This window comes from Rhineura floridana, chromosome 7 (assembly GCF_030035675.1).
Source record: "Rhineura floridana isolate rRhiFlo1 chromosome 7, rRhiFlo1.hap2, whole genome shotgun sequence".
Lineage (NCBI taxonomy): Eukaryota > Metazoa > Chordata > Lepidosauria > Squamata > Rhineuridae > Rhineura > Rhineura floridana.
Window position 1 is genome coordinate 68,025,143 of NC_084486.1, and position 25,115 is coordinate 68,050,257.

The window sequence follows — 25,115 nt, forward strand, 5'->3', positions numbered from 1 at the left end:
AATGAACATATTGGCGGATGCAGTGGCTCGTCTTTGATTGGTGGGATACAAATGTAATAACCGATTGCCACACTGTAATTCACGGCCCGGGTAAAGACTCCAGCCTCAGGCCACGCTCATGACGTCTCACGCGAGAGGCTGAGCCCGAGCAGCGAAAGGAAGTAGCCGCCGCTGGAGGTTTCCGGAGCAGTCGCTTTCCGGCGTTGAGCGCTGAGCCTCATGGATTTGAATCTGCAGTTTTGGAGAAGCGAGGGCAAAGTATGACTTTGAAGTGTAGGACTGAGGTGGTGGTGGGGATGATGGCTGCAGATGGCGGTTGAAAGATCAGAGGGAGGCATATTGTCGAAGGAAGGCTGAAACCTTCTTTGCATAAATGGAAGGAGGGTTTCGCTTGCAAAGGACAGGCGGGAGTGAATGGCTTGTAAAGCAAGGGTGACCGCTGGTGTTCCATCTTTTTGCATTCATTTACCATCGGCTCTCCGTCATGTAATCTTATTCAGAAGTAAACTTTACTGCGTTCACTGGGGCTTACTCCCAGGTAACTGTGGATGGAACTGAAGCCCGAGTCCCGACAGTCTATGGCTTGGTATGGACTGCCGCGAAGAAGCAAGCTATGTTTTTACACCATTTCAGTTTCCCCCTACCGTACATACATGGGGTCTTATTATTGTATCCCAAACAGTGGGGATTCTAGGGAGCCTTTTTTGTATGAAAATTGGCAGTGCAAGACCTCAGAGTTAGTCCTAGCATCTCAATAAAGGGCTGAATATGCAGATAGAATTAAATGTTGGGCACTGATTATTAGCTCGCTCTGGCTAGTAGTTTCAGGAATAATAAGGGGGGGAGTGGGATGCAGCAAAGTGTACTAAAATCTGGTCCTCTGGTCCTTCTTTGTAACAATTATCCCTTGAATCCAGCCCAAATAGAAATACCTTACAATGCTTCTAAAAGTGCAGTCTTATACCTGTCTATTAAAAGTATCTCATTAACTTCATTGGGGTTTACTCCCAGGTAAATGGGTACAGGATTAAATGGGATTCACCCACCTATGGATGGAGTGTTTTTACACCATTTCAGTTTCCCCCTACCGTACATACATGGGGTCTTATTATTGTATCCCAAACAGTGGGGATTCTAGGGAGCCTTTTTTGTATGAAAATTGGCAGTGCAAGACCTCAGAGTTAGTCCTAGCATCTTAATAAAGGGCTGAATATGCAGATAGAATTAAATGTTGGGCACTGATTGTTAGCTCGCTCTGGCTAGTAGTTTCAGGAATAATAGCAGCACAAAATCTTTGAATGCTTTTTTAAAAAAAAAAATCTTTCTTTAGACCTTTTTTCAAAGATTTCGTCATTGGACAGATATTTTGGATCCAACGTTCCTGTTTATCTCCAGTGTAAGTAGCTTAAATATGTAAGTGTTGTAACTTGACTTGTGTAAAGGGATGATGACCAGACTTCCCAGTCTGCATGCAGGCTTTGAAAGTCACATGGAGCACACCTATATGTATTTAGTCTGAAGTAAGTCCCACTGATTTTGGTTTCCATTGATTTCAGGGGAACTTACTTTCTAGTAGTAAGCATGCATAGCATTCCAAACTTTAAATTCCTCAGTCCCTAAAAAGGGAGCTGCCCTTACCTGCTTTCTGTGTGGAACTTGTATAATTATTTTTTCCCCTGAAGTGATGGGTCAGGACTCATGTGATGTGCGGGATTTATGACCTGATCTCCCAAGGTATTTTCCCCACTGAAAAGGAGTTGTGGAGGGCTCCAGTTCTGGGAGAAAAAGGGAATGAATCTTTTCCCCATGAGCTGGGTTCCTGATCTAAATGGGAGGCAGCTGCTTTGAGCCTTTTCCCTGGAAAAAAATACGGTCACAGTACAGGTAGAGTCATGATATGGGTAGATGGGGTCACAGGTGCTGAAGCACTTTGGATGGCTCCTTGAAAGTTCAAACTAGAACCTAGAGGGGATTCTGCTGCCCCATTGACATGGAGCCACCAACCACCACTTGTCACAATAAAAGTAGATGGCCATGGGATTATGTAGGTTTTGTATACACAAAACAAACAACGGAAGACTGAGTAGAGCAGGGTAATTAGATAAGAACTGTGGTTGTCTGCAGAAAAAAAATACTGTGTTTTTTCCCCATGCTTTTCCTTGTAAAAATAGGAGGAAATTGAAAAAGCTAGAACACTTTTGCAGGCTAGTGAAGAAAATATCACAGAGTCCTTACGGGACAAAAAGGTATCTGACATATTTCTTCCATTAACAACATTTTGTATGTGCTTGTATATATTTTAATTAATTATCGTTTTTGTATACAAAGTGAGGCTTAGAGATGGAGAGCCCATAATTGACCCTGTTGCTTTAAACCATGGTCTACACAAGTGAGGCCCAACACCATGTACTTTCAAAAGTGACACAATGGTCGTTTCTCTAGTGGTGCAAAGATTTGGAGGGGGAATCAACAAGCCTTTTATTAAAACAAAAAACATATACAACAACCCAACAAGTTGTTAACATGATTATTTCATGGGAAATGGCTGTTGGGAATATCACTCTTTTAAAGATGAATGTTAAATCCTATATATCTAGATATTTAATTTGAATGGTCTAATGGGCATGTATTTCCTGGTGCATCTGACTGTACAGGTGTGTTAGCGTTATGAATGTATGGCAAGCATCCACTAATGCATGAGAAAGTTCTGGGTTTACCTCCTTGTGGAGGGGCAGCTCTGAACCAAAACATGGATTAGGAATGGATTAGCCAGGGATGGACTAAGAATCTAGCAGCATGGCAGACTGGATTTGAATAATAGAAATACTTGTGATATTACTGTGAAGATGCATGAAACTGAATAGGCTCCTAATGTGTAAGAATATGATGCACTCTGAAAAAGAGAGAGAGGTGTATGAAGGTTGGGTGAACAATGGATATTTCCAGAACAGTGCGACTCCTGGGATTTCATGATGCAAATTCAGAAATTTATGCTGGGTGTAGAAATCTGCCTTCTGAAAAGCACTGCTTTCATTTACATAGTAATACATTTGTTAGTCTTCAAGGTGCCACAAGACTGTCTTTTTAAAAAAAGGTCTGGGCCTGATGAAATCACAGAAGCCAGAGAGGTTGCTAGACAGTTTTAACTGGTCAGGGAGTGAGGCTTCAGTGTCCACAGCTCTCTTTGCCTCTCACTCTCATTAGCAAAAGCTAAAATAAAAGATGTCAATTTGCTTAGGAAAATAGGAAGCTGCCTTATACCAAGTCAGTCCGTTGGCCCATCTAGCTCAGTATGATCTACACTGACTGGCAGCTGCTCTCCAGGGTTTCTCACAGGGGGCATTCCCAGCCCTACCTGGAGATGTTGGGGGCTGAACCTGGGACCTTCTGCATGCAAGGCAGATGCTCTACCATTGAGCTGCGGCCCTTCCCCAAATTTGGGTTCAGAATAATGTGGCTCATATTTCTTATTTTGCACTATGGGCTGACTTTTGCTTTCTAGGTTTGGAAGGCTGTTAAAGTAGTCAGCGTTCAGGTACATGATGGCAAGAAGGAATTTTAGGCCAGTTAAGATGCATATAAATTGCCGTCCAGAGCATGGCCTAATCATGACTAGGAAGAGCAACACTTCAGTTTCATTAGAAAGCTACAAAGGCTAGGAAGCTGTTAGGTAGATTGTTTGCCCCTTGTTCAAAATCATTTTGAGTATCACAGAATTCCTGAAAACGCTGTCTTCCATTTTCCTGATAGTTTGTTCAGGATCTACTCAAGTGGTTTTCCAAAAGCTGTTTTGCCTATGGCTGCATACACACCATACATTTATTTATTATTTGATTTATATTTCGCCCTTCCTCCCAGCAGGAGCCCAGGGCGCCAAACAGAAGCGCTAAAAACACATCAAAACATCATAAAAACAGACCCTAAAATACACCAAAACAACTTTTAAAACATTTTTTTTAAAAAAGCTTTTAAAACATCTTTAAAAAAGGGTTAAAAAACATATTGTTTTTAAAAAAACATATTAAAAAGCAGTTCCAACACAGACACAGACTGGGATAGGTCTCGACTTAAAAGGCTTGTTGAAAGAGGAAAGTTTTCAAAAGGCACCAGAAAGATAACAGAGATGACGCACATTGAAAGCACATCCCCCCTCCAAAGAATTCTGGAACTAGAGCTTCCCCTCACAGTTTCCAGGATTCTTTGAGGGGAAAAACGCACTTTCAGTGTACTTTAAATGTATGGTGTATACACAGCATCAATTTTTATTTGTTAAGCCCCTAGTGGTACTGTGGCAAAACTCCAGAAGTAGTTCCTGAAAGCTCAAACGTGTTTGATCAGCTATAAAACTTTTTTTAATCCTGTTTTTTCATTTGTTTAGATAAATGAAGCTTGGAAACTAAGTCTGGTGAGTTTTTATAACATGTTTAGGAATTATTTTAGGTTTTGCATATTTTTTTAAATATCACCTAATTCCGTGGGTGTTTGTGCTTTTCTCCTTGAAGGCCTCTGTCAATTCTGGTACTGGTGAAACAATTCCTGCCTTATTGAGGCCTCCAGGTCAGTTCCTGTATATAGTTTTACAGAAAACTGGGTAAATGCTTAAATAATTTTTGTGGCCTGTTATCCTAAATAATAGAAATAGTATATTTTGTGTCTGGGCATCTGCCATTTTGTACAGTACCTCAAAATTAGCTGTGATTCGTGAATTATTTCAGACTTGATGCCTGATGTATTGTACTCTCCTGAAACAGTAATATTTGAGTTTTTGCTGCTATAGATAGGAACATTTGCACCAGATGACCAAGTTCTATATTTTTTAAGTATATCAAACACTTTTGCTTCCACGTACTTGGTCCTGTCTGGCTTTGATGCTGCACTGTATGTGTGCTGTAGCTATAAACTTTGGATGCAGTTATGAAATAATATAGCCAATATAATGCTGAGCCTAGTTCAACACTGGCATGCTTTTCATGAAGTCTCGCTTCGGTCACCTTTTTCTTTCCCCCCCCAATACAAACCAGGTTGCCACATGCCAGAGTTGTCCTCAGAGTTGCATCTCCCAATTAGTGTTCTTGGTATGGATGACTACATATGGGTCTTGGAACTGTATTTTACATTTCACTTCCAGGCTATCAACCTCTGCTTGAAGAATACTATAGCATTCAAGTTCAGTTTGCACTCTTGGTATACGCTATTTGTTTGCTTTTCCAGTTAGGCTACCAAGACAATCTCCAATGCAAATGATTTTACTGAATAAATAGTTTCTTTTCTCTCTCTTTTTTTAAAGCTTTCTTTCCCTTTACTGTTCCACTGGTGAGTAATGATGGCAGTTCTCAAAGTGTCTGCAGGCCAAATATTTGCCAGGTGCCTCTAGCTGTATTCCAAAATCTCTCAGTTTCAGGGGATGCCATATTAAAGAGCTATTAAATCTGGCTAGTCCCCTTGCCCAGTCAGGACAATGCACCCACCAGTCCCTTTCCTAACCCAATTTAACAGATTAATATTATTTATTTATTTAAATTTATATCCTGCCCTTCCTCCCAGAAGGAGCCCAGGGTGGCAAACAAAACACTAAAAATCCTCTGTAGTCTATGGATACAATGAACCACAAATCATTATATACCTGTATGTGTGTGTATATATATATATATGTATATATATGTGTGTGTGTGTGTATATATATAAATGCGCACACACACCCCTTAAAGGATGACAGTGAAGCAGGTCAGTGGAACATCCATGAAATGTAACCGATGTACTAGCAAAATAAAAGGCTATAGATCTAGCAACTGAAAGTGCTCTTGCTGGAAGCTTTGACAGGTCAGCCCCTGGGGGGACTCAGAAAATATGTATGTGTTCATATGCACTTAATAGTGAATTCATGACTGGAATGCCTGTCCTTATGTAGCAAAAACAGCACCACCCACAAACAAGAGGGAGGAACCAACATGCTCAGGGAAATCAGGTTTGCAGAAGTACAAACAAACTTTTGAAAAAAGAAACCGAAGAGGGCAAAAATCCCCAAATGACCCAAGGAGGATGGAGCATACTCAGTGGGCACAGATTGCTGATTGTCTGTTGTGGGGAGTTGGAAACTTAAAGGGAGGGGTTAAAAAGACATATCTTGGAAGAAAACTTGGCTGATAGGCTGGGGCACTGAGAAGCACTCCATGTTGCAACATTGTGTTACAGGTCCCATGGGTGGCTCCAAACAGCATGTGGACTCCACTAGGTACCCTTTCTTTCTGAATACTGCAATAGACGCAGTAGGTTTTCAGTGTAGTTCATTCTATGGAAAACAACCCTTGCATATGTAACCAGGCCTTCTGTTGACTTTTAATGGTAAGCATACATGAATCTTGAGTGTAAATTGCCACACATGATGACCTTGTGTTCCTGAAGCAGCTGTATATGCTGCTTTCTTTCAGCTTTGTGCAGGATCTTTGTAATGTGTGAATTGCCATAACTGAGGCCCACTTTCTCAATTACCAGAAGTGCTGTGGCTGCTGTATTACTGCAGTGTTTGAATGCAGTGGGTAACATGGGATGAAGGGTGAGGTAGCAGAAGAAGCTGCCATGTTGCCAGCCCACCCACTCATGTTATCTGTGTCATTTAGATGTTACTGAAGGGGCATGAGAGCAGCCACATTTCAGTGACTGCCATGATGCTGCTAGTAACGTTGGAATTGGGCCTGAGAGAGAAGGTGGCAAGTTTGTATTGCTTCTGGATCAACCTTGTTAGGTCCAGAGTGCAAAACCTGTGGCCCTCTGGAGGTTTGCTTGCTTGTTTGTTTGCAATAAACAGCATAAAATCAAGAATAAAATTACACTGATTAAAAAAGTACAAAATACATTACAAATCAGTACATCAGCTTAATTCACAACGTAAGCTGGATCACCTCTCGGGGAAAGTCAAGGTGACTCCAGATTGTTGGACTCCATCTTCCACCAGCCCCAGCCAGCATGAGGAGAGTTGTACTCCAGCAGTATCTGGGGGGGAGCACAGGTTCCCCATCTCTGCTTTAGGTTAAGAATGGCTAACCTGTGGCCCTCCACATACTGGATTCCAACACCTGTTAGTCCCAACCAGCATGGCTAATAGGGATGATGGGAATTAGTCAAACAACATCTGGTGAGCCCTTGATTAAGTGTGACAACAAAACGTAAGAGTATCACCACTGCTATCTGAATTGCTGATGCTGATGTGTGTTCTGGTGAGACTGTCCACATTCTTTTCCCCTCATGACACTTTGTTCACAGGTCATTGCTGTTATATTACCGCACAGACAGACACGGCACGCGCTTATGTGTCAGGTAACAGGCATTCCATTTTCTGTCAATTCGTCTACTTTTATCAGTGAATGTATTAACTAATGTTGAGATTGTGTGCTTGCAATCTCAAATGCTGCAGTTCCTTTTCCATACATATACTAGTGGATTCAGCTTGGCAAATGGGAATTCTCTAAAAGAATCCAATGGGACACCTACAGAAAAGGTAAGACGTGAATTTTAAAAAGGTAAGATGTGATGAATTGTATCCGTGTTGTAGATGATGAATATCTTCTGATTGTGTGTGTTTGCTTTTAGGAGATTGCGCACAAGCAGTTACTACTTGCTGTTGGGGCAGTCACGTATTCCTCCTGCATGGGAGTATGTATTTCCAAATAATATACTTTTTTACTAGGATCTAGCTTATAGTAGAGGGGTTAAGGGATGGAAATGTGTACTTTTTGATGAAAGCAACCCATTTGGTATGGTTGATCTTTAGACCTCTGAATGATTTTGAGGTCGAGCCATTCCACCCCCACCCCCTGAGGGGACAGTACCCCCCCTTGATATTTTACGACACTGAAAACTCAGACATTCAGTTTTCCCCCTGTAAATATCAAGGGGAGGGATGGCAAAGGGGTTCCATCTCTAAAATCATTCAGGGAGGTTTAAAGATCAACCATACCAAATGGCTTGCTTTTGTCACAAAGTACAAATTCTGGTTGATTTTCAGCTCTTAACCCTTGCACTATTAGGGGTGGGAACATTTTTTCAGCCTGAGGGCCATATTGGCTTCTGGGGGCTACATGCCAGAGGTAGGCGGGGACCGAGACAAAAGTGGACAGAGCAACAAAATTGAATTTTACTTTTGGACAGCAGGCTAGTTTCTACAACACTTGCAAACCCTTCTCTATCTTCCATTAAGGCCAGCAAGAAGGAAGATCAGAACTCAAGAACACATTCTAGCCAGGGCAAAAAAAAACAAAACCCCACTACCCAAAAGAGGGTACAAATCAGGGCTGGTAAGAGGTGTGGCCTGGGGAGAGGGTGTGTTGCTGGGGTGTCCTGGCTTGATATCTGATTCCATGGAGAAAGTGCGAAGGCTGGAGGCAAAGTGAGGCTGGTTGAAGTTTGCTGGACCAGAGCTCCAAGTGAGCAACTTGCTCCAACGAAGTTTGGGAGCTAACTAGAGCCTTTTATGCCTCTGTCGCCAGACTACCTCTTCAAGGTTCCACCCCATTGGGAGAACTTCAGAACCTTAAAGGGCCAACTGTCTGGCCTGAAGATGGGCACTCCTCCTCCATTCCATACCCTCCCTTCTGGTGTGATCCCTGTGCTGCTACACTGGTGATGTTCAGGGAAAGGATTCAGCGAGGATCCCGGCTCTAATTTATAGGCCCTGGTGGTCTGGGAAGTCCCTCTGGGAGTTCCTCTCCAAGAGCCCCAGAAGTGTCACTATCTTCAGCAATCAGCTCTGAGCTCTGATTCAGCTCCCCATCTGGTCCCCCTGCAGCCTCCGACTGTGTGTCCAGATCACTGCTGGATACAAGGGTCATGATAAGGGCCAAGGACCAGGTAGAAAGGCCCTTCCAGAGCCACAATTGCCAGAGTTGTTTAACAATCAATCCCGTTTCCGAGGGAACTCTGGGAATTGTAACTCTGTGAAGGCAATAGGGGTCTCCTAGCAACTCTTAGCACTCTTAACAATCTAGTTTCCAGGATACTTTGGGGGCAGGCGTGATTGTTTAAAGTGGTATGATAGTGCTTATGGGGCCATAGTTAAAATACCAAGAGTCCTTCACAACATCTGTCCAGAGTCCTTCTATTAATAGAACTCTGATTGTTTTGATTTAATTTGATTTTCTTTAGATTGTTGACCTCTTGGTGATAGAATTATTGAGTTTTAGAAAAACTGCAGTTAAGGTGCTCTGAGCCTATGAGATAAACCAGGATATTTAAATAAATAGATGGGTGACAGAGAAAACCTGTGCACCTATTAATGTATATAACACAGTATGGAGAGTCGGTATGTTGTAGTTGTTGGACTAAGATCTGGGAGACTAGGGTTCAGACCCCCACTCAGCCATGAAGCTTACTGGGTGATCCTCAGTCTAACCTCCCTTATTTGGGTTGTTGTGAGGATAAAATGAGGAAGGGGAGAACCACATACACCACCTTGAGCTTCTTAGAAGAAAGGTAGGTGAATAATAATAAAGCATTTTGTTTTTAGGTTATTCCTCACTACATGTTAACTCGCTATAAACCAAAAGCTCCTTTTGTGCAACTCCTCTGCAAGAACATCATACCAGGTCCACTTACAGGTAAGTAAATGAAAAGTGTTCAAAGACCTTTCAGGTAGAAAGTTGTTCTTTCAGATGTTCCATGGTTAGGACTAGGAACTGGCATGAGTTTGCCATGATCGTTTTTTGTTAGCTCCAAACAGGATAATGTCTCTAAAGGGGGGGGGGACCTGTGGCTTTCTAGATGTTGTGGACTACATGTCCTATCAGACTTGCCTGTAGGCCATGCTGGCCAGGCCGGATGGGAGCTGGACTCCATGGGGAAGGGGAGGAGACTCCAGGTATCAGAAATACGATTTATTTGGGGTGGGGATTCTTAGCTCTGGAGGGCACATTGTGATTATCCTTGTATAACTTGTCTTCCTCCTATGCCACATCTGTCTGGCAAAATAACGTTGAAACATTGTAGCATATTTTGTGACTTTTATCAGTATTCTTTATTCTAGTGACATCAGTATGGGCTCCCTTTGGGAGAAGGGCAAGTATAAATCAAATAATAAATAAATGTACATTTAAACATTTATTTATTTATTACATTTATATACAGCCCCATAGCCGAACCTCTCTGGGCAGTTTACAGCAATTAAAAACATTAAAAACAAATATACAAATTTTAAAACACAAAAAACAATTTAAAACAATTAAATTTTTTAAAAAAACTATAATAGTAGTAATAATCTTGCTTAACTGTGCCAATTTAAAAAAATAAAGTAATACTGTGATGGTTTGTTGTTGTTGTTATGTGCCTTCAAGTCAATTACGATTTATGCTAACCCTATGAATCAGCGACCTCAAATAGCATCTGTTTTAAACTACCCTGTTCAGAACTTGTCTGTGACTTCCTTTATGGAATCAATCCATCTCTTGTTTGGTCTTCCTCTTTTTCTACTCCCTTCTGTTTTTCCCAGCATTATTGTCTTTTCTAGTGTATCATGTCATCCCTGTCTCACACTCTTTCCGATGGGAAATCAAGCTTCTCCATATTCTGTCCTTACAGAGTATAGGTTGCACATCAGGACAATCAGATACTGTGGCAACCCCATTTCTTTTAAAGCATTCCATAGTTTTTCATGATCTACACAATCAGGTTTCGCTGTAATCTATAAAGCACAGGGTGATTTTCTTCTGCAATTCCTTGATCTCTTCCATTATCCAGCGTATGCTTGCGATATGATCTCTGGTACCTCTTCCTTTTCTAAATCCAGCTTGGACGTCTGGCATTTCTCTCTCCATATATGGTAAGAGCCTTTGTTGTAGAATCTTGAGCATTACTTTACTTGCATGGGATATTAAGGCAATAGTTCGATAATTACTGCATTCCCTGGGACTCCCTATCTTTGGAATTGAGATGTATATTAAATGCTTCCAGTCAGTGGGCCATTGTTTATTTATTTATTTAATTTATTTATTTTATTTAATTTATATACCGCCCTAAGCCCGAAGGCTCTCTGGGCGGTGTACATAAAAGATAAAACAAGCACAGTGTATAAGTACAATAAATACAATAAATCAAGAACCAAAAACAAACAAACAATAAAAGAACCAAACAACGTCCAAAATACAAGATAATAGTGAAATACTGTTAAAATACACTTTAAAGTGCCTGGGAGTATAAAAAGGTTTTCACCTGGCGCCGAAAAGATAGTAGCGTTGGCGCCAGGTGCACCTCATCGGGGAGACTGTTCAACAAAGGCTCTTACCATATATGGAGAGAGAAATGCCAGACGTCCAAGCTGGATTTAGAAAAGGAAGAGGTACCAGAGATCATATTGCAAGCATACGCTGGATAATGGAAGAGATCAAGGAATTGCAGAAGAAAATCACTCTGTGCTTTATAGCACTAATATGCTAATTTGTACCAGCCAGATGGGCGACTAAGAAATTTAATAAATAAATTGTTTAGTTTTCCATATTTGTTGACAAATTTTTGTCAAAATTTGGACAGGTTCAGTCTCAGTAACTTGTAGCAACTCCGTTGGTATGCCATCTGTTCCCGGTGATTTGTTTCTTCCAAGTATTTTAAAAGCAGCTTTCACCTCCCATTCTAAAATTTCTGGTTCTTCATCATATGGTTCCTCCATGAATGAATCTGTCATGCTTGCATCTCTTTTATAGAGTTCTTTGGTGTACTGCTTCCATCTTTCTTTTATTTCATCTTTGTCAGTCAGTGTGTTCCCCTGTTGATTATTCAACATTCCTACTCTTCGTTTAAATTTCCCTTTTATTTCTCTAATCTTTTGGAATAGGGCTCCTGTTCTACCCTTTTTGTTGTCATCTTCTATTTCTATTCAATAACTATTGTAATAGTTCTCTTTGTCCCTACGTACTAGTCGCTGTATAGTTGCATATAGGGTTCTGACCGGGTTTCTATCTCCTTTTGCTTTCCTTCTCTCTTCAACCATTTTAAGAGTTTCTTCAGTCATCCATTGAGGTCTTTCTCTCTTTTTAACTAGAGGTACTGTCTTTTTGCATTCTTCCCTGATAATTTCTCTGACTTCACTCCATAGTTCTTCTGGTTCTCTGTCAATTAAGTTGAAAGCCTCAAACGTGTTCCTGATTTGATCTTTATATTCTTCTGGGATGTTATTTAAATTGTATTTTGGCATTATGATTGCTTTGTTGTTCTTTAGCTTTACTCTGATTTTCCCTGGATGCCAGTCCATCACGTGGGGTAGTAGTCTGTCATCTGGAGTCCAAGGACATGAAATGTGCTGAAGCTTGCAGCTTTGAGGAAGTAGTTAGGCATCGCTGGCTTGCAGGCCCCAGTTCATTTCCTGTCCTGGTCCAAGGCAGACCTCTCAGACTTTACTCCCTACGTGAATTCTTATACCTCCTTGGTTTTCTATCCTTCCTACCTGAACCTGAACCTGGTGGTGGGGCTGGGGCAGTGCAGCGCACCTTCGTGACACAGCCGGCTGATCTGTTTTTTAGCGGCTATCACTACCGTCTCCTCCAGCCGGGGGTAGGTTACAGCTACTTGCCCTCAGCCAGCCAGAGCAACACAGCACGTCTTTGCGCTACAGCTGCCGCCGTGCCACCGCCGATCAGCTGGCTGGCGGCCTAATGCAAACCACCCACACGCACGCTGGCATTTAAGTGCTTTCGCTCTACAGCCACAGCTGCGGCGCCGCCCGGCAATCAGCTGGTCAACTCGACCCCCCACCCCCACACACTGTCGCTTAAGCAACTGCAGGGGGGACAACTTAGTCTCTTTTGTTTTTTATTTCTACCTGATGGTTCGGCAGCAGGCCCCTTTTTGCTTCTCTGCCTACTTGATTTAGTCCGACCCCTCCCGGTCCTAAAATAAAAGAAAACAAAAATAAATAAAATAAAGATAATTAATCTTTCTAGTGCAGCTCTTTTTCCTCTGTCTATCACCCTTGGCACTACCTGCACTCTTTTCCTATCCCCTCTCCAGTTTTGCCACTTGGACTGGGCGTACAGTAAAGGAGTCTCCACAGAGGACCTCATAGCTAATTGTAATTCAGTTTTCCAAGCTCCCACCCCATACCAATAGCGGTACTGGGCAGAGCAAGCCTCCATAGACAACAACCACGAGGCTAACCTGTTTTTGTTGATACGTTCTCTTCCCTAGCCAATCACGGCAGCAGGCAGAGCAGACTTGCATAGTCAAGGATATCTCCTGACCATTAGCCGGCCCAACGCTCTCCTCCCAACTCCATCGCGGCAGTGAGCAGAGCAGAGTCGTCATAGAGGACAACGGGGCCAATCAACTTCTCCATAGCCCCTACACATAGCCCAGAACGCCGTGCAGCCTCCCCCAGCTATTAGGTCACGTTCAGACTCACCCAAGGCCCAGAAGCCAAGGAAGGGCCCACTAGTCAGTCCTCAATCAGGGCCGACTAGTCAGTCCTCAATCAGGGCCCACTAGTCAGTCCTCAATCAGGGCTAGATATATGGGGCAGGAGGAGCAGGCTCAAGGTCCCATGCCAGAGACAGCGCATAACCTCAAGGGCCAGGGACCATCAAGGCAGGGACCAGACAATATAACCATTCTAGAGGTCTCGGATGGTGAGTCTAGCAGGCTCTCACAGCGAACAGCTTGCTCAACGTGCTCTTTGAGTCACTCAGCTTCAAGCCAGGGCTGACCTTTGGAGTTTCCTGAGGACTTAATAGAGAGGCTCAAGGAGGCCTTCTTTAGCTCTCTAGCAGGCGGCACCAGCTCCATTCAGTCAACGGCAGCTACCTGCCCTTCTGACGCTGGCACCCCTAGTGGGCAGAAAGCCAAAAGCAAGTCTAATCACACGATGGAGCTCCAGCCTTCCTCAGAGGAGGAAGGGGAACTGTCTCCAAGCCCTTTTGACGCATCGAGAGGCAGATCCTGAGGGAAGCACCTTCAGGAGTACTACCCCTCATCGGATCAGGAGTTCTCAGAGGCGGACTGAAGCACTGACTCAGAGGAGGAGAAACCGGGGCCCCTCCCACAGCGCCTCTTCCAGTCTTCAGACTATTTCCCTCTTCTGAAAAGAATCCGAGTCGCCTTAGGTGTGGAGAAACCAGGTACTGATAGGGGTGCTTCTGCGGGAGCAGAGCTAGAACTGTCACTACCCTGTCTGGCTGCCCCGATCCCAGCGCCAATCTGCAATGGTGCCCTGGCTGCATGGAACAGCCCCGTAAGAGGAGGCACTGGCTGACAAGCTCTATACCATTGAGTCCGACTTTATGGAGCTTCTCCAGGTCCCAGCAGTGGACAGCCCAGTCCTGGGCCTCGTATCAAAGTCTATCTTCCCGAAAGAAGGGGAAACACATCTCAAGGACTCCACGGAGCGTTGGCTGGATTACGCCCTGAGGCGATCTCACGAGGCCGATGCCATTTCCTTTAGGGCCTCTAACACTGCATCAGCCTTCGCCAGGGCCTCCCTGGTCTGGCTGGATGAGCTATTGGACAACGCTAACCAAGACCCAGAGCATACCAGAAAGACTTTGTTAAAGCTTCATAGGACAGCATCCTTTATAGCAGACGCCACTATGGATGCCTCTCAATTCACGGCCAGATCCGTTGCTGCTGACATCGTGGCACGCTGCACTGTCTGGCTAAAGCATTAGGAGGCAGACAATACAGCAAAGGCCAACCTCACTACTAGACCTTTCACTGGACTTAAGCTTTTTGGCGACAAGACTCTGAAGGAGGTACTCGTGGACCCCAAAGAAAAGAGGAAGCCTTATATGGCGACTGCAAGATGTGAGGACAGGTGTGCCCGGAGAAGACTTGTCCCCTACAACTCCTTCCAGTCCTTTCGAGCGGAAAGGCACCCCACAGGAGGAAAGGATTACAGACCCTCTTCCTGCTACTCATGGTCAAAGCCCTGCTATCAAAGCAAACCGCGACCTGTTCAAGGAGGTAGACCAGGCTACCCGACCACCACTCCCAAACGAGGTGGCCAGCGCCAGCACCAATGATGCCATGGACATCGGGCCAGCTCCTACTGTTCGCCGCCGCCTGGGGGGCCATCAGGACGGACACCTGGGTCCTTGATACAGTCACAAGGGGCTACTCAATAGAATTTTCCCACCCTCCATGCTTCAGATGCATTCCTTCCAAGGACCCATCAAGAAGACTCATCATGTCAGCCACAGTGCAACACCTGGTGGAGATTCAGGCTGTGGAGGAGATCGAGCAGTCTCAGTGTAGCTCAGGCGTCTACTCTGTCTTGTTTACCGTTCCCAAGTGAGATCTCTCCTGGAGAGTGATTCTAGACCTCAAGCACCTCAACAGGTCTGTGAAGTACCGCAGGTTCAATCCCTGGCCTCCATCAGGGAAGCGTTACAGGAGGGTGACTATCTGGCATTCATAGACCTGAAGGAAGCCTACCTCCACATCCCAATCCTTTCCTCACACAGGAGGTTCCTGAGGTTCTCGTTCAGTCACTGACATTTCCAGTACAGGGCCCTACCCTTCGGCCTCTCTTCGGCTCCAAGGGTATTCACGAAGATAATGGCAGCCATGGTGGCCCACCTCTGTCTACAGGGGGGCCACATCTACCTGTATCTCAATGACTTGTTAGTGAGGGCAAACAGTCTACAGCGCACTTAGGATCATGTCCATCTAACCCTGAGTCTTCTCAGTCAGCTTGGCTTCCTAGTCAACTACGAGAAGAGTCACCTAGCCCCCTCCCGACAACTGCAACATCTGGGGGCTCTGATAGACACAGAGTGCGGCCTTGTGCAACTTTCTCCACAAAGAGTACAATCATGGAGACGGCGCCCACTCTTCGCCGAAACAGGACAGCAGACGTCATGAGCCTGGCTAGGGCCCTGGGTCTCTTCATCTCTACCATTCAGATAGTTCCATGGGCTCGTCACCACACAACCCCTGCAGTGGGCTCTGCTTCCCCATCAAGTGGATATTGCGAGGTCCCGGTACAAACAAATTCCTTTGTCTGAGGAGCTCTGGCAGTCCTTCTGATGGTGGACAAGGCGGGACAATCTCCTAGGAGGTACCCCCTTCAGAGATCCTCCCAGGACCATAATTACCACGGACACCAGCCTGCTGGGATGCGGAGCTCACTGCAACACAGCCTACACCCAGGGCACTTGGTCAGAGGAGGGGGCATGTCATGGCATCAACTGGCTAGAACTTTGAGCAGCCCGTCTCGCCCTTCTTCACTTCATCCAGCATTTTCATCTCAACCACGTCCTGATTTACACCGACAACTCAACAACGAGGGCACACATTGTCAGGCAGGGGGGAACTCGATCAAGGAGCCTATAGGCGGAGACCACCCTTCTCATGCAGTGGGCAGAACACAATCTCTCGTCTCTGACAGCAGAGCACCTCAGCGGAGAGTCCAACATCATGGCAGACTGGCTCAGTCGTCAGCAGGTCCTACCATGGGAATGGGCCTTACAACCACAGATATTTTCCAAGATACAGCAGAGATACGGCCTGTTAGAGATAGATCTCTTCGCAGCAGAACACAATCACCAGCTGCCTCGCTTCTTCGCACGACACTGGTCTCCAGGAGCGGAGGTTATAGACGTACTTTCACAAAGTTGGCCGAAGGGCCTTCTCTATGCCTTTCCACCGGTGTCTCTCCTAGGCTGCACCTTGTGGAAGGTGAGGGAGGAGAAGGCTCATGTAGTGCTAATCGCTCCCTGGTGGCCACGGAGGCCATGGTTATCGGAGCTCCTCAGTCCCTCAGTTGCAGGTCCATGGATACTACCCCTCAGGCAGGATCTGCTGTCCTGGGGCCAGTTCGACATCCAGATCCAGAATGGTTGAGCCTGACGGCGTGGCTCTTAAGCTGAGAACCCTGAAACGCTAGGGTCTCACTCCAGAAGTCATTGACGTCATTCTCTCAGCACGTCGACCATCCACGGCAAGGATTTACCAGGCGACCTGGAAGGCATTCACCAGATGGTGCCATTCCAGGCGAATTCGTCCCTCCAAAGCCAGCACCCCGCAGATCCTTGAATTCCTTCATAGAGGGCTCCTATTAGGACTGAAGGTCACTACGTTAAGGAGACAGGCATCAGCCATATCTGCTTTCCTCCTGCCCACTTCCGGTCAGCCAGTTGGCTGCAACCTGCTGGTCCACCGCTTCTTCAAGGGGGCGGCGGCCTCACAGCCTCCTGTCACCCACCGTTTTCCATCATGGGACTTACATAGGGTCCTACATGCCTTACAGAGACCACCCTTCGAGCCATTAGAGACCATTCCTCTTCAGCTCCTGACCTATAAGGTTTTGTTCCTCATCGCCATCACATTGGCCAGACGCGTCTCGGAGCTGGGCGCTCTGTCAATTGCACACCAGCTCTGCATTTTTCAAGAGGACTCCCTGGCTAAATTTAGCATTAAATTTCCTGTTGGTTTTTTCCTAAGCTAGGTTAGGACATCTCTGGCTGCGGCATTGTCCTTTTTTGTTTGTGGCCCATGGCAGGGCCGCTGCTGCTTTTTCTCCCTCTGCAGGGCTGCACATAGGCTCTTCCAGTATCATGTCTTAGTGGACAGCGTCCGAAAATGAACTGGGGCCTGCAAGCCAGCGACGCCTAACTACTTCCTCAAACCTGCAAGCTTCAGCGCATTTCTTGTCCTTGGACTCCAGACGACAGACTACTACCCCATGTGATAGACTGACATCCAGTAAAATCACCTTTCAGGTGAGAACCAATGGTTCATTTTCAATATGACCAGTTCATGATCTGTACCGCAGTCTGCTCCGGGACTTGTTTTTGCAGAAAGTATGGAACTTCTCCATCTTCTGCTACCAATTATATAATCAATTTGATTCCTGTATTGACCATTTGGTGATGTGCACATGTACAGTCATCTTTTTGGCTGCTCAAAAAATGTGTTTGCAAGAAACAAATTATTGGCTTCACAGAATTCAATAGTCTTTCTTCTGCTTCATTTCTATCTCCTAAGCCCCATTTTCCTACTGTTCCTAGTTCTTCTCTGTTCCCTGCTTTTGCATTCCAGTCTCCCATGATTATCAGCACATCTTGTTTTGGTATGTGATCAAATTCTTCCTGTACTTCTGCATAAAATCTCTTCAATTCCTCTTCTTCTGCGTTTGGCGTTGGAGTGTAGACTTGGACAATGGTTATGTTAATAGGTTACCCATTAAATCTCATTGATATCACTGGCTCAGACCTTGCGTTATAGCTCCTAATTGCTTTTGTTATGTCACTTCTCACTATTAAAGCAACCCCGTTTCTTCTTAATTTCTCATTTCCTGCATAAAATATTTTGAAGTTGCCTGATTGAAAATGTCCCATTCCTGTCCATTTTAATTCACTCGCGCCACATATTATAATATTAATATGTTCCATTTCTTGCTTGACAATTTCTAACTTTCCCTGGTTCATGCTTCTCATATTCCATGTTTCTGTTGTGTACGTCATACAATTCCAGACTCTCCTTTTGCATCTGTGCGCATCAGCCTCTGGGCTTCCATTTGGCTTTGACCCAGCTGCGTCATTAGTCACAGCGCTATTCTTACTTGTCCTTTGTTCTTCCTCAGTAGCTCGGTGAGTGCCTTCTGACCTGGGGATCTCATCTTCCAGCACTCTTTCGTGTTGCATTTTGGATTGTCTATTCATAGGGTTTTCGTGGTAAGAGGTATTCAGAGGTGGTTTACGATTGTCTTCCTCTGAGTTTGGATGCATCTTAGTCTGGTGTCTCAGCTTTCACCATTCCGTCTTTGGTGCCCCTGCTAGGTGTCTAGACTGCTGACATCATTGCTCTCAGCTTTTTCAACACTCTCATACCCCCTCACCACTTTAAGGTGTGCATCCTAGAATATTTATTGAATATATCAGCTTTGTTTTGTGGATATTGCTGTGAAACCACCAATCAGTCCTTCACTTATCCCACAATATTTGGACTTCGCATTGGTAGCCAAAATAGTTTAATGATTGATATACAACATGCATTAAATGTGGATGTAAAAATCATCTGTGACCTAACTTTAGACAAGCAATACTTGTTTGTGTTCCTTTTCTTTCACAGCCCTCCTGTGTGCATTTAATGTGACAGTAATTAGAAACAGTGAGCTTGAAAATGGGATTGAAGTCATGGATAGCAAAGGGCAAGTCATTGGAATGTCTCAGATAGCTGGAAGAAAGGTAAGATAAGCAACAGAGTTTTCTTACTGGCTTGATTCTTCCTCTTCCCCACCTCCTCCTTTGGTTCTGATAATTCTGTAATTCAGAGCCAGTGTGGGGTAGTTTTTAGTGTTGGACTAGGACCTGGGAAGCCAGGGTTCAAATTGCCACTCAGCAATGAAGCTCACAGGGTGACCTCGAGCCAATCACTGTCTGTCTGTCTGTCTAACCTACCGCACAAGATGGTTGTGAGGATAAAATGGAAGTGGGGGGGGGAGAGAACTATGTACCCCACCTTGAGCTCCTTGGAGGACAGGTAGGATATAAATGTAATGATGCATAAATTCCACATTGAATTTAATTATGTATTCATTGATCTGCCAGCCAGCCAACAATTTTTTACTTCTGTCTCAGTCAATTGTAAGGTTGGAAGGAAAGTCCTAAACTCTGTCACCCACACTTACCAGCTGCCTCTGAAAGCCTCAACATGAAAGGGTTGACTTGATTCCTCCCTCTCCTTTTCCTCTCTATACTTCCCTGGGAGATCTCCTCAGCTCCTTATCGCCAATTCCTCTTGTAGCTGTCTTCCCATTTTCTCTGGCGGCCCAGCTGCATTTTAAAAGTGGTGCAGTCACTTTTAAATAAGCTTTCCCAATAAGAACAAAATTGTGTTTGCCTGTAGGGCACCTGGGAATTGGCCATTTGTGATAGCCCCACAAAGGACTTGGTTGTTTTCACCATAGCTGACTATGCTGCTGATAAGACTCACCTTGGAGACTGCCTGCAGCTCCTTGGGCTTAGTGGCAGAGCATATGCTTTGCATGAAAAGTTCCCAGGTTCAAGCTCTCTAGTTAGGGCTAGGAAAGACCGTGTCTGAAACTCTGGGAGCCACTGCCAGTCTGTGTAGGCTGTACTGAGCTAGATGGACCAGTGGTCTGACCAGCCAGAAGGCAATGTCCTCTCTGTCTTCCATACAGTGGCCTTTCCATTTGCAGGATCCAGTAATCCCTTACATACACACATCCAAATGTTCATGATATGTAGTTCATATAATGGAAATCTAGAGCAGGGGTGGGGAACAAACCTGTGGCTCACTAGATGTTGTTGGACCTCAACTCAGCTGCAGTCTTTATAGCCAATGATCATAGATAATGGAAGTGGTAATCCAGCAACATCCAGAGGGCCACAAATTCCCCAACCCTGACAAGGTCTTCCATATTCTGGTGTACCTCATCATGGCAAAGGAGGCCAAGGGGTGTCTTAGCAAATCTGTGTTTAGGACGAGTATATTTAATAATTTACTTGGTATTTCAGTGGCGTTTGATACCATTCACCACAGTATGCTCCAGAACCAGCTCTGTCAGATGGGAATTGGGGGCACTGTTTTACAGTAGTTTGTCCTATATCTCATCTCTGTTTTAGAGAATAGCATTATCTCTCAGTTTCCTGGCAGTTGCGCTGTGGGGTGCTGCAGGGTACCATCCTGTCCCCTATGCTTTTCAACATCTACATGAAGCTGTTGGTCATTAGGAGATTTGAGGTGAGGTGTCATCAGTATGCTGATGATACCCAGCTCTACTTCTCTGTAACATATGAGCTGGGAGAGGCTGTGCCTGAACTCAGTGGTGGGCTCATTGAGGGCCAATAAACTGACTCTGAATCTTGACAAGATGGAGGTGCTGTGGGTGGACAGTTCCTGAGTCTGGATAATTGGTCAATTGCCTGCTTTGGATGGTGTCCTACTCCCCCTAAAGGAGCGGGTTTGTCGTCTGGGTGTGTGTGTCTGAACCCATCTCTGTCACTGGAGGCCCAGGTGATATCAGTGGTGAGGAGTGCCATTTACCAGCTTTGGCTGGTAAAGCTATGGCCATTTCTGGATCAGGATAGCTTGACCACTGTTGCCCATGTGTTGGTAAACTCTGGATTGGATTATGGCAATGTGTTCTATGTGGGTTTACCCTTGAGACTGTCCTGGAAGCTACAGCTAGTGTAAAATGTGACAGCTTGACAGCTCACTGGGGTGGAATATTGCCATCACATTTCACTGCTGCTGAAATAATTGCACTGGCTGCCAGTTATCTACCAGGCTGAGTTCAAGGTGCTGGTATTGGTGTACAAATACAGCCTAGGACCAGGATATCTAAACGATCACCAGCCTATTGCCAAGAGAGGACATCCTGCAGATATCACCCTGCCAGGAGCTTCTGCATATGTTGGAATTGGGCATTTTGTGCAGTGGTACCCGTCCTTTGGAACTTTCTCCCCTGCATATCAGACAGACCCCTTCTCTGTCTCAGTGCATGCTAAAGATGTTCCTCTGTCAACAAGTCTTCTAAAATCTTTATCCAGTTGGTATCTGTCTTGGATTTGAATTCATTCTATGTATGTGCTCTTATTTTAAACTTTTTATATTTATAATTGTTTTTACATAGGCATCTGTTTTATGTTATGTTATGTTATGTGTGTTATGTTGTTTTATTTCTAGGCTGCCTTTTGGCCAAAAAGGCCCCCAAGGTGGCTTACACACACAAAAAAAACCACAAATACAAAATACAAATAAAAACAATACAATTTTCAAATAATCAAACTAACAAAATTGTAGCATTTCTAAAAAGCAACAACAGCTAACCAAAAGCATTCATCTTCCTGGTAAAGGACAGTCCCCAGAAAAATGTCACTGAGAGCAGGGGCGAGGGGGCAAAGCAGGTGGAAATGCCCCTTGATGGTCCCAGCACAGTCTCACCCCAGCAGCAGTACCTCTCAGCCTGTAGCTCCTCCTGATATGGTCCAGGCAGAGGGGTGGGGCAAGACAGGTGGAAAAACTTGCCCCTTGATGGTCCCAGCAGTCTCATCCCTGCAGCAGTGTTTTGTTTTATATATGCTATTATATTGTAAATCACTTTGGGATGCCTCATGGGAAGCAATTCCTAAAGAAATTAATAATGAGAGACGGTTAAAGGAAGTCATGCCAGCTTAACTCACTTGTTTGACTTTGGTATTTTTCCCCATTGTGCCACTTTGGACCTTTTTTTAAAATAAACATAATTAACTTCCCAATATCTTGATTGTGGGATTTATGCAAGGCCAAGATTGTTAGGCAGATTGCTACATAAATGCAGTCTTCAGACTTTATTGTGCTATTAGCTTTCCTCTGTGTGTGTGTGTTTTTTTGCCCTAGGCTGTAGAAGAAACTGCGTTATCCAGAGCAGCAGTGTTTGCTACGGCAATGTTTATTCCAGATATTGCTCTACACTTCATAAAACGGTAATAAATCTCCAGTGTAGGTCTCTTAGCACAAGGGGGGGGGAACCACGAAGAAAGAAAACTGAAGGGTGTATTTGTGTGACATCTGTTCACAACTATGACATGATCTGTGGTGGCTCTGTGCATGTGAAAGCCACTCACTCCATAAACCAGTGCACAAACATCATGGGATTCTAACGATGATTCTTCCTTGTGCTGGGAATGTAGCTTCAGAAGTGGTAGAATCCCTTGCAGAAAATGGCTGAGATCATGGAAAGCTTTGTACTGCAACCAAGGAGCTGCACTGAATTGTTCCTTTCAACCTAAATGTCTTGAGGAACTAGACAATTTCCCCTAGTGTTGGAATAGTAACAGCAGCTCACGGATCTTTCTCTTTCTGTCAAGGCTTGTGACTAGTTATTGATATCGATACCATGCAGTGTAGTAATCTACCCATGCAATCTCTTGCAGCACAGGTACTTTATTTCGAAATCCACTTGTCGGAACTCCAGTGAGATCTATTTTGACGATTTTAGTCCTTGGAACAATGATACCTGCTTCGTTCAGTTGGATGCCACAGGTTGGCAAGGTAGTTCTTGCATCCTGTTCTCCTTGCAGTCTTTACTGACAGTCTTAAGAGCAAATGGCAATGAAGGAAACAAGAAGACAGGAAGATTAAAATCTACGCAAGCTGGGTTTGCATGCATCTATTTAGGATTTTTCTTGTAGCAGTTCCCAGTGTCAAACTGTTGTCTTCCAGAATGGTTGTTTTTAAATGCAAATTGCTACAGGGAGAAAACATAAGAAAACCTGGGTGGGCTCAGAGCATGGGATCACAACCAAGTTTTCAAGTATTTCTCCCCAAACGTGGAGATTTGGCATAGAGGACATTGAGAGTCCCAGACGTGAAAGCAACATGTGGTACCTTTCAAAAGATACCTTAAAAATGGGAACTTTTGAAATCTCGAGCTAGAATATCTGGGTTTCCCATTCTAGAGGCTGCATTTACTAACTTATAGCTCAAAACAGCATTGCAACACAGCACATTACCAAAGTGAAACCCTTTCCTAAACAAAATTTCTATTTATTTTTAAGAAAGATTCAGCATGCATTTAAATGTGGGGGCCAGATTTGTGGTAGCTTACCGAGTAAGCTAGCCTTCAGTGCTAATAGTTCAGAGATACTGGTTTGAGATTAGCATTGTAAGCGGCAATACTGTATTTCAACTTCCTGTGATTACTGCAACATACTTCTTTTGCATGGTGGTCTTAACTTAATAGAAGTGTATTTGCTAATACTGTGTATAGAACTGAACTGAAGCGGTATAAAGAAGCCAGTAATAGTTTGAAATTGTATGAATGTTATGTCTGTGTTTCAGATAAAAAGAAGTGAACTTGAACCTGAAATCGCCTCCTCCACTGAAGAAACGGAACTCTTCTACAACAGAGGAGTTTAATGTGGGCCCTTGATAACTTATCAGGAATGATTTTCCTGTTAAAATGAAGTTATATATTCAGACTTTTAATTTTTAAACTGACATCATCGTTTTTTGTATTTTTGTCCTATAAAGCTGTCAGTAATGTTGAAACAAATTGACATTTGATCAGATCCAATTTCAGTACATTTTTAATGCAAAATCTCTACCTTTTGACATAATCATGTATGAAAACTATATTTTGTTGGGGAAACTCCCAACATGCCTTTCAGTAGAACCAAGGTTTAATTTTGTGATCTACCTGTGTGTATCCATTGAAAACCTATGACAGAAAACAAAAAGTTGATAAAAGGTTTCCCTGCCCCCCATTGATGCTTTCAGTGAGTGCTACATTAGTGAAATCCTCTGAAGACACTTAAGATGCTGGATTAGTTGAGATGGATACTTTCTGAAGCTTTGGTTAAGCTTCAGAAAGATTATGTAAATTGTTCCGCAATTTATCCAATGGTGAGAATTTTGTTACTTGGTGTGGGTCTTTTGCTGTCTTGCTGTTGCTAAACTTCCTTACCTCTTCACTAAACCATTCACAGCTTGCTGCCTCTGAATAGCTTTCAACAATAGGAAACAAAGCCAGAATACTTTTTTTGTAGAAGGTGCTAAAAGTGAGGCAAATTTGGGGTAGAGGCACTTGAGCAGAAGTAGCAATTATAATATCCTCCAGATGTTGCTGGACAACAACTCCCATCATCCCTGGCTGTACTCATGGGAGCTGGCATCAGAAACACCTGAAGGGCAACAGGTTCCACAGCCCTGATTTGAGCAATGTTCACATATGCGTTCTTGTGCAAGTGTTTCATTCAAAAACTTCTGCTATCAAAACTGTTAAGTTGCATTGAACATTTTTTAAAGCGGGGACAGAAAAGTGTGGGAAGCAAAATCTTATCCCATAAGTACACGTTACCTGCCAAAGTACTTAATCTAGCTGGTTACACGTTATTCACAAGACTGGATATATAGAATCCTCTTAATTATTTTTAGTTGCACCTGTGCAGCCAGGAGTCAGTCTTAATGTATCATCTCCAGCAGTTACAGATGGAAGAAAATGCTTTTCTGCTTAATATTCAGGAACTAGTACTTGAAGAATCAACACATATGTGTCTACAGAGCTTATTTTATATCCATTATTTCTTTACTGTTATCACTGTAAGGTCCACTCCAGTTACTAGTACAAATATAAATCGTATCATTAACTATCAACATGTTGATTATGTTCCTATGGGGCTGTTTGTGTGTAATCTTCA

General features: G+C 44.0%; 1 protein-coding gene across 3 annotated transcripts; it reads left to right on the forward strand.

Moving 5' to 3' along the window:
- Positions 1-68: 68 nt before the first annotated feature.
- On the forward strand, positions 69-25,071 carry SFXN4 (sideroflexin 4). Of its 3 annotated transcripts, none has more exons than XM_061635859.1 (14): positions 69-258; positions 1,331-1,396; positions 2,172-2,246; positions 4,379-4,405; positions 4,503-4,557; positions 5,288-5,313; positions 7,261-7,314; positions 7,412-7,495; positions 7,588-7,650; positions 9,500-9,590; positions 19,042-19,157; positions 22,315-22,400; positions 22,856-22,968; positions 23,758-25,071. In XM_061635859.1, the coding sequence occupies exons 1-14, from the start codon at positions 220-222 to the stop codon at positions 23,769-23,771; spliced, it is 909 nt and encodes a 302-aa protein (XP_061491843.1). In that variant the 5' UTR covers positions 69-219; the 3' UTR covers positions 23,772-25,071. The 3 variants fall into 3 exon arrangements, with proteins under 3 accessions (XP_061491843.1, XP_061491844.1, XP_061491842.1); XM_061635858.1 differs by having other exon boundaries at positions 73-258; positions 22,851-22,968; XM_061635860.1 differs by lacking the exon at positions 22,856-22,968 and having other exon boundaries at positions 23,758-23,845.
- Positions 25,072-25,115: the final 44 nt, after the last annotated feature.

Excerpts from the sequence above, each read along its gene's own strand:
- SFXN4 (XM_061635858.1), top strand. The coding sequence starts at position 220 with ATGGATTTGAATCTGCAGTTTTGGAGAAGCGAGGGCAAA. Across the intron at positions 2,247-4,378 it reads AGTCCTTACGGGACAAAAAG|ATAAATGAAGCTTGGAAACT; the intron begins GTATCTGACATA and ends TCATTTGTTTAG. Across the intron at positions 5,314-7,260 it reads TTCCCTTTACTGTTCCACTG|GTCATTGCTGTTATATTACC; the intron begins GTGAGTAATGAT and ends CTTTGTTCACAG.